The 9704-nt window shown below is 44.0% G+C and overlaps 1 protein-coding gene across 1 annotated transcript in view; it reads left to right on the top strand.

Moving 5' to 3' along the window:
- Nucleotides 1-6123, top strand: part of sall1a (spalt-like transcription factor 1a) — an 11405-nt gene extending 5282 nt beyond the window's left edge. The window contains exons 2-3 of the mRNA XM_080729538.1: nt 1-2270; nt 4419-6123. The exon at nt 1-2270 is cut by the window's left edge and continues 1449 nt beyond it. Of these exons, the coding sequence (XP_080585664.1) occupies nt 1-2270; nt 4419-4859 (2711 nt within the window). The 3' untranslated portion in view covers nt 4860-6123. The remainder of the gene's footprint in view (nt 2271-4418) is intronic.
- Nucleotides 6124-9704: the final 3581 nt, after the last annotated feature.

Genomic DNA, 9704 nt, shown 5'->3' with positions numbered 1-9704 from the left:
ACCCATACCCCGTCCCTGAGCATTTAGACAATATTCCAACGAGCACTGGTATACCATATGGCATGTCAATGCCCCCTGAAAAGCCTGTCACAAGCTGGTTGGACAGCAAACCTGTCCTGTCCACTTTGACCTCTTCAGTTGGCATGCTGCTACCACCAACCATACCTAGCCTACCACATTACATTAAAAAGGAGGACCATTCAATAGCCATATCCAGCCCTTCTGTTACTGCTAAGGCTGCTTACTCGGCTCCACTCGAGCCAATGTCGGCTAGAAGCATTGATGAAATGTCTGAAGATGATGAGGGTGAGATCCAGCCTACCTCAAACGAGAAGACTGAAGAAGGCAGCAAGTCCTCCAGCTTCATGACAAATGTGAGCTCTGCCTCGGAGAGCATGACCGACTACAGAACATCTAACAGTCCTCCCATGATGACCAACCCTCTCATGCCCCTCATGTCTGAGCAGTTCAAAGCTAAGTTCCCTTTCGGAGGCATTCTGGATCCCCTCCACGGCTCGGAGACTTCCAAGCTGCAGCAGCTTGTGGAGAACATTGACAGAAAGGTGGCAGACCCCAACGAGTGTGTCATCTGCCACCGTGTGCTCAGCTGCCAGAGTGCTCTGAAAATGCATTATCGCACTCACACCGGGGAAAGACCATTCAAGTGTAAAGTTTGTGGCAGGGCATTCACTACCAAGGGCAATCTGAAGACGCATTACAGTGTGCACAGGGCCATGCCTCCTCTGAGGGTGCAGCACTCCTGCCCGATCTGTCAGAAGAAGTTCACCAATGCTGTGGTTCTGCAACAGCACATCCGCATGCACATGGGGGGGCAGATTCCCAACACCCCACTGCCTGACAGCTACCCCGAGTCCATGTGCTCTGAAACGGGCTCGTTTGATGAGAGAAACTTTGATGAGCTGGACTTCTCAGACGACGGCTTTGACGGCATGGAGGAGGGTCCAGACAGCAGCGTCCCCGACACGCCCAGGTCAGCCGATGCCTCTCACGATCGCGATAGTCTGTGCAACTCCCCAGCTCACCCTGATGCGGCCAGCCAGGATGGGCATGAGAAACATGGCCAGCACAGTGCACACTACAGCAGTGTACAACAACACGGTGCACACCACATCAGTGAACAACACAACAGTGCACACCACATCAGTGAACAACACAACAGTGCACACCACATCAGTGAACAACACAACAGTGCACACCACATTAGTGAAGAACAACACGACCGTGCACAGCAGAGCAGTGCACAACACAACGAGGCAGAGGAACTTCATGCAAGTCGAACGAAGGCTGTGACAAATGGCTCAATGGAAGGGGATTGCCTCACCAATGACTCTTCATCCCTGGGAGGGGACGTTGAAAGCCAAAGTGCAGGGAGTCCAGCTGTTTCAGAATCTACCTCCTCCATGCAGGCGCCATCCCCCACCAGTGTGCACCCGCATCAGCGCAAATCCCCCAGCCTGGAAGAAAGGCATCAGAGGGCCTTATCCCTGGAGCACATTAGTGCCAGCCTCATGCACTCTCACCCTTCCAACATAGGCGCCTTGGACCTGACATCCGTAAACACCTGCAAGGATCCCCTGGGCATGATGTTCCCCTTCCGCGAGCGTAGCACCATCAGGAACACGGCCTGCGACATATGCGGGAAGACGTTTGCTTGTCAGAGTGCCTTGGACATTCACTACCGGAGCCATACCAAAGAGCGGCCGTTCATTTGCACGGCCTGCAACCGAGGCTTCTCCACCAAGGGCAACCTCAAGCAGCACATGCTCACGCACCAGATGAGAGACCTGCCCTCGCAGCTCTTCGAGCCCACCACCACCAGCCTGTGCTCCAGCCCCACCCCCTCCCTCCTCTCCGTGGGTTCGCTCATCAAGCCCGAGGTCAACGGCTTCCTGCACGGCCTCCACCACCACCACCACCACCCCCACCCCCAACCCCACCCCCACCCCCACCCCCACCCCCACCCCCACCCCCACCCCCACCCAGAGCAGGTCAAGGAGTTTAAGGACTTTAAGGACTTTAAGGACTTTAAGGACTTTCCCTCCAGCCTGGTCACGTCCTCTGCCTCCACCTCGCCGGTGCTGTCGAACGCCCCGCCGCGCAGGACGCCCAAGCAGCACTACTGCAACACCTGCGGCAAGACCTTCTCCTCGTCCAGCGCCCTGCAGATCCACGAGAGGACGCACACCGGGGAGAAGCCTTTCGCCTGCACTATATGTGGCCGGGCCTTCACCACCAAAGGAAACCTCAAGGTAAATTCTTTTTAAACATTCCACTAAAGCAGTGGTTCTCAACCTTTTCTGGCCGCGACCCCCAAAATAATCATATTTGAACTGGGGTCTCCCCACCCTGACGAGCACTAAGAGTTGAGGAATTACATTTTGTATAACACGGTTCTATTGTGAAAATAGCAGATCTACATTCTCACAAAGCGAGGCGTTGTGAGCATGTAGATCGGCTATTTTCACAATGTCTGCCTCTAGAGGTATTAAAAAGTCCTTAAATTGTCACTTTAGAAATGTGCATATACCCTCTATACACTTACATTTTATGTTGGTTTGTTTACTGTTGAGTGAGAAAACAATGTTGCACATTAAGTTAATCATCTGGGGACCCCCCCACAAGTTGAGAACCACTGCACTAAAGTACTTGGGTGTTAAAAAAAAACATGGAATATGATTGATTATTTTATTTGTATCGTAAATTCTAGATATCCACTATGTTACATTGTGTAAAAAAGAAAAAAAAAAAAAAAAAAAAAAGAGATGATGCACTTAAATGCTATACTTGGTTGACCCAGGTCCCCCAGGGGTCAGTACTACCCCGCCCTTTTCCCTTCAACACGAAATGTATTAGCCAAAAATAGCCGATCTACAAGCTCACAACGTGTCATTTTGCAACACGTTGAGATGTCCATGTTGTTAAAGGCTAGTGTGTGAGAATATGTATGTGAAAAAGAAGTCCAAACACAACTTCTCTGTTTAAATTGCATGTGTCTGTGCAGTGTGCACCCTGGCTTAATAAGTGCTAATGTTGTATAATTGATGAAAGGAACAGCTCTTTGTGAAGGGTTCACAGTGGTGGAAAGGTTGAATCGGCCCATTAACCACTTAAGCCCTATATACTTTGTTGTACGACGAATAGCCTAAATAGCCTGTCTACGGGCTCACAATGCCTCACATCGCCACACGTTGTGAGCTTGTAAATATGTTATTTCCTCTATTTTTTAACACCTTTGACAGTTTTTGACAATTTTCGCTATGGTGACATGGCCATAATATGGACACCAGGTTGAAAGTGGCTGTTATAATTATTGGGTAGGACATGGAGAATGTGATCAGCAGAGCTCACAGCTGGGAATGGTTCGGTTAAAAGAATTCACTTCAGTTACCAGAGGCAACCGGCCTCAGCTATGCACTGACTCTGTAGTTTTCCATACGTTGGTTCAGTTTCCTCTGGTCATTAGGAAAAGGGCACTTCTCTAAAGATAATATGATGATGTCAATCAGCTGACAGATAAAGACACGTGTTTGACTTTTAGGGTTTTAACCATTTAAACCCTAGCCGGGTTCCCCCAGGTTCTATACTTTACCCCAGGGTTTTTCCCTTTAACACCAAATCACTTCACTGAAGAAAACAAAAGCTCATTGTGAGCTTGTAGATCAGCTATTTTTGCCAAATGTTCACCCCCGGAATAGGGGAAAGTCTCTAAAATGTTGTTTAGAGATGTGTCAGCTATAATTGTCATAATCAAATCAGAATGGTAGCTAATGAGTTTAAATACTTTATATTTAGTATAGCAAACGCTGACATTTCAACATTTTAACAACTCTTTTAATTCTTTTTTTTTTGTACCTTTAGTCTTATCGACTTGCCCATTTCTAATATAATTACTTGAATGCACCTTCTTGTCAAACAGTAAAAGAGGGAAACATATTGTCCTTGTTATGGAAAGGACAGGGCAGGGGTGACATGTCACATGCAATACTGGCCCGAGCAATGAAAGTGGACAGTGCAATCTTAACCAGTCCCATGCCCTGTTGTCCCCACATGAGAAGAGCAAATTAAGGTTTAAATTAAATACTACGTGTCAGTGCTGCCAAAATAAGATGTTTACACCATGCTGATACTTTTCGGCACAGGAAACCAGTCTGCTGCGCTCAGGGTGTGAAGCTATTTTAATTTGAACCCCTACATGATTTTTTCTTTTTCCATTGCATCATCTCATGTGAAGTTCTCTTGAGGCCAAGTTTGTAAACATCGCTAATTATCGTGCGCCTTCCTTCTCCCTCTCTCTGTGTCTGTTGTACTTCCCTTCCTCTGTCCTCGTGTCCCTGTCTCACCTTCCCACTTCTGTCTGTCTTTTCTTCTCCTCCGGCCTCTCTCTGTATTTCCTGCAGGTCCACATGGGCACACACATGTGGAACAGCGCTCCCGCCAGGCGCGGCCGCCGCCTTTCCGTGGACGGCCCGATGGCGTTCCTCGGCGCGAACTCTTTAAAGTTCTCCGAGATCTTCCAGAAGGATATCGGGCATCGGGCGAGCAACGGGGACCCAGCGAGCTTCTGGAACCAGTACGCCGCGGCCTTCTCCAACGGCCTGGCCATGAAGACCAACGAGATCTCCGTCATCCAGAACGGAGGCATCCCGTCCATGTCGGGGAGCCTGGGGAACGGGGGCAGCTCGCCCATCGGCGGCCTCACGGGCAGCCTGGACAAGCTGCACAGTGCAGAGCCCAACGCAGCACTGGCCGGCCTGGAGAAAATGACCAACACGGAGAACGGCACCCACTTCCGCTTCTCGCGCTTCATGGAGGACAACAAAGAGATCGCCACCAACTGAAGTGCTTGTTGTTCCCATGGTCTGTCCATGAAGATGCACCGCAGGCATTCTGTACAATTAAGGACACGTCAAGAAAAAGAGAACAAGACAAGTGCAAAAAAGAACTAAAATGCATTGGCTTGCCATTGAAACTTTACGAACATAAGTGTGAAGACAAATTGCTTTTTTGTACAATGTACAACATGTTATAGTTTTAAGAAGCTTATTTATTAGTGATTATAACCTTGCTTGGAACCAAGTGGAAGCATTAACAATTAGGTTTTTGTTTTTTGTTTTGTTTTTGTTTTTCGTTCAAAGCCAGAATGGGTATGTATGAGTGCTTAAAAATGTGCTTTTGAAACTTAGCATATCGGGGTAGATAGCCTTACCTTGGCATTAAGTTATTTTCTGTCTGTAGTAGCTATAACAAAAACTGTTGATGTTCGTGTGATGCATTAGATCTGTAATAAGCAAACAGACTGGCTGTAAATAATGTACACTGATCTATTGTAGATGGTCTAACATCTGTGTATTCATGTCCCCCTGTGGAAAAAAAGAAAAGAAAAAACAAAACAATGAAACTTCAGGCAAGGGGACTAAGGGTTACGGTAGTTCCTTTCTTATTGATGGCTATTTACATGTATTTTATTTAAGGAAGTTAAAAGCATCCACGTTGCTGCATTTCAAGTGTTTCTTTAGCGTTTAACTTGTTTTGTTGTTACCGTTTCTGTGTATTGTTACTTTTTCGTTTACTTCCATAGTTTCATTTTTTCCCTCTTTTTTTTTTTGGTTGCTTTTTTTTTGTGGGTGTGAAAATTGAGAGCAAAACAGTTGTTACAGGGGAACATTATATGGACAGACCCACTTCCTGGATTCTGGAACTGATACAGCCAATCAAATGGGCAGGATTCTCCTTTTAAGCCCCCCCCCCCCTCCCCCTACCCAACGCCCCCCTCCCCTGCTGGGTTTCCACATTGCTGCTATCCTAATAAGCATCCTCATTGACATCAAGTTCACATGTGGAAATACAAACTCCAACTAAATGTACATAATAGCTCATCACACAAGACAAATGTCCATTATGGCCAGGAGACAAAATGATAGTGTTTTTATAAATATAAAATATATATTAGGTTTGACAACCTTCGGACTGTTACATGCACTTTCTTGGAAAGTTGGAAGATCTTTATTGGGTCCAGTTTCTCTACACTTTAATACCTACTAACAACTAAGATACTGTAATTCTTTACTCTAATAATCAAATACATCAGTTTTCCAAAAGAAACATTGTGTGTTGTGAGCTTTCATTCTTTTTTCCCCCCCTTTTATTTCGCTTGACTATTTAAACAGCCTACAGTAGGCCCACTGGCAGTTTAATTCAATATTTACAGAGCTCAGAGTTATTTTATAAAATGTATATTATAGCAGCCATTAGCCTATGTAGGTCTATTATTTAATAATAGCAATTGTTCATCTCAACTGAAAGGATTGAATTAAATTGACATTTTGCCTTTGCCTTTATTTAAAGTATGAACAAATATCTTTTTAGGAATGTTTATTTTGATAGACTTAAAACTGCTGGTAATTCAACGTTGCTACATTTCCGTTTCCTTGGGTCGTTAAAGTCGACCGACCTCTGCTCTTCACTAGCTCGATGTGACGCATTTAGGAGGAATTTCACTATAAGGAATGAATCATGGTAGGTTTGAATAATCTGTCATTAACGCCCATCTTGACCTAGACGTAAATGTATTATAAAACCTTGATATGGGGGAGCTGAAGTTGTGTATCCGCGCTTCCGTTTGACTTGACCATTAGCCTAGAAAGTAAACAATGTCTATTAAGTGGCTGTTGCTGTCGGCACTCGGCATAGGCGTTTTATTTTCTGCCATTTTCTTTTATTTTTATGTTAACGACAGTGGTTTCCAAACTTTTTAGCTCGAGACCCAAAAGAGAGATTAGACTTTCTCCCAACATTGTGAAAACAGCAGATCTACAACCTCACAACAGCATTCGGCTATTTTCACTCTTAAACATTTTCTAAGTTATGTAATTTCTTAGATTTATTTTTAATGAAATTACAAAGAAAAATCATTGCATTTTTTTTTTATTCATGAACATTTTTTCCTTTTTTTGGGGGGAATGTCTTTCGAAAATCTTTTGAAATGGCCCTATTAATAATAATTAAATAAAAAATGTCTGCGACCCACAAATGGGTCCCGACCCAGTGTTTGGGAACCAGTACAGTTCTCTATGGCGTCGCAGGGCATTTCTTTCTTTTATTCAAAACGATATATTTTTTCCCCCTTTTTTTATATTTCAACAGCTGCGTCTAATTTAACACGTCGTTGCACATCCTCCTCCTGCAACGCAGGACTGTTCATTTGAGCCTCGCATCCACGGCTCCACTCTCTCTCTCTTTTCTTCTTCTCCCCCTTCTCTTTCCCTCCCCTCCTTGGAATTTATCGCCGGCTAAATTCCCCCAATATTTACAAGAATATTTACAAGATGTCGAAAGTAAATGATCCTTGCAAAAGGCCTGGACCCACCAACAGTGGATCCCGCCCCCGGTGCCTGGCTGTTTTCCCTTTAGACGGAACGGTCGCACTCACATCTGTTCCCCCAGAGCTTTGTTTGTACAGCACCTCGGCTTCCTGAAAGCCAGCGACATTCTTAAAGTAGAAAAATATAAAGCAGCACATTTTCTTACTTGTTTAATTATGGGAGCTACATTTTCGTAGACAAGCCTAAAAAAAGAAAGCTAAGATTTTCATGAATAAATACATTTATGATATAATACATTTTCTATGTAATTTCATTAATAAATAAAAGAAAAGTCTAAGAAATTCCATAAATTAGAAATCAAGTGTTTTAAGTAGTGAAAATAGGTGATCTACAAGCTCACAGCTGCACGAAGCAACGCAATGTGACCTTGTAGATCTGCTATTTTCACTAGTTTGGATCCCGGGCAAACGTCTAATTTCTCTTTTGGGTCTCAAGTTAAAAAGTTTGGGAACCACTGTCCTAAAGAAACTAGAAAAATAAAAAGCAGCACATTTTCTATTTTTTATTATGGGAGCTAGATTTAGTTGTCTAGCCTAATACTTGCAATGTTATATCGACATGGTCAAAATTATAGAACAGTTCCTGTTATTATTATTAGGTTAGGGTTAGCACATTATTATTATTATTGTTATTAAGGCCTAATGTTTCTCCATTCTGCCTTTTTTGATAATACAAATTAAAAAATATATATAATTAAAAATAAAAAAGCTATTAATTTATTAGACTATTATCCTAACTTGAATCGTTAATGATTTATAGCCTCAGCATCAGTAGGCCTAAATCTCACATAATGCTGAAGATGTATGCGCAGTTCATTCATATTTATAATTTTCATGGAAAATATATTTAATTTAAATGTGTTTATTGTATTTAAAACACTCTCTATCCAGGTAAACGATCAGTTGCATCTACTGTAAATGAAGAAAGGCACAGTAACACAGATATATTTAGAAACGGAGCGCTTCACGACCACGACGGGGAGAGATCGTCGTCTCCCGTAATCAAAGACGGGGAGATAACGGGAGCGATACATCAGTAAGTAAATAACCATGCTGCTTATCATCCTTACAAGCCCCTCAGTGAGCGAGTATAGTCTGTTAAATGTAAAGGAGGTTCTTCTGCCGTGAAACCCCCCACCACCCCTAACCAACCCAACCCCACCATTCATCCCCCAACAACACACACGTCCTCCTCCCATTTTGCCAAAGTATCGATTGAGCCGTGGAGTATTACAGAATCACTCAACTCTCAGGTGGCTGCAATGTGTACAATTGATCTCTTCCACTGTGGGTCCCAGCAGTGCCTCTCCTCCTCCTCTTGGCCGCACAGCACGGCGCACCAGAGGAAGAAGTGGCTAGAACACACTGAAACACAATCGCTGCAGACGACCGACGCAGTGAGAGCCTGAGTACTATACTGTCCCCGATCTATCCCCACCAGCAGCTCACTGTCACACTTTATCATGCTGGGGGGAGTGTATAGCGTCACAAGTAGCAGTACAGACAACATTATACAGCAGTTGTTCTCAACCTTTTCAGGCCGCGACCCCCAACATAATCATATTTTAACTGGGGACCCCCTCATTTGAGGCATTACATTTTATATAACACAGTTCTAATGTGAAAATAGCAGATCTACATGCTCAAGCATGTAGATCGGCTATTTTCTCAATTTCTGCCTCTAATATTTAACAATTTGGCTAATGTTTAAGTTGTCATTTTAGAGGTATTAAAAAGTCCTTAAATTGTCACTTAAGAAACGTGCAGATACCCTCCAATACACTTAAACTTTATGTTGGTTTGTTTACTGTTGAGTGAGAAAACAATGTTGCACATTAAGTTAATCATCTGGGGACCCCCCAAAATAATTTGGGGGACCCCCCTGGGGGTCCCCAACCCACAGGTTGAGAACCACTGTTATACAGCAGGTCTAGATGCATGCAATGTGCACACAGAGCAAGGGACCGGGTGAACATTTGGAGGGTCCAGCCTCAAATTGTAAATAGCAGATCTACAAGCTCATGACACGTCACGAACGTGACGCGCTGTGAGCTTTTATATCTGCTGTTTACTGCATGCAACACCCGCATGCAACTTGGGTATAAATCAGGCTTATACTGTGCGTGCACGCAGACAACGCAAACAACATTCTTTGTGATGTCAATTGGTTTTAATTTATCATCGCTACTATGACTGCCACACACGTGGGTTTGCCACCTTTGTTTGTAAGAGGACCAACAGTGGAAATAAGTCCCAGGACTTTATTGTGTTTTATTCTCGATTGTTTGCTAACCGACGTGTT

This window comes from Nannobrachium achirus, assembly GCF_963921795.1.
Source record: "Nannobrachium achirus genome assembly, chromosome: 7".
NCBI classification, from domain to species: domain Eukaryota; kingdom Metazoa; phylum Chordata; class Actinopteri; order Myctophiformes; family Myctophidae; genus Nannobrachium; species Nannobrachium achirus.
This window is presented reverse-complemented; position numbering and strand designations above follow the sequence as displayed.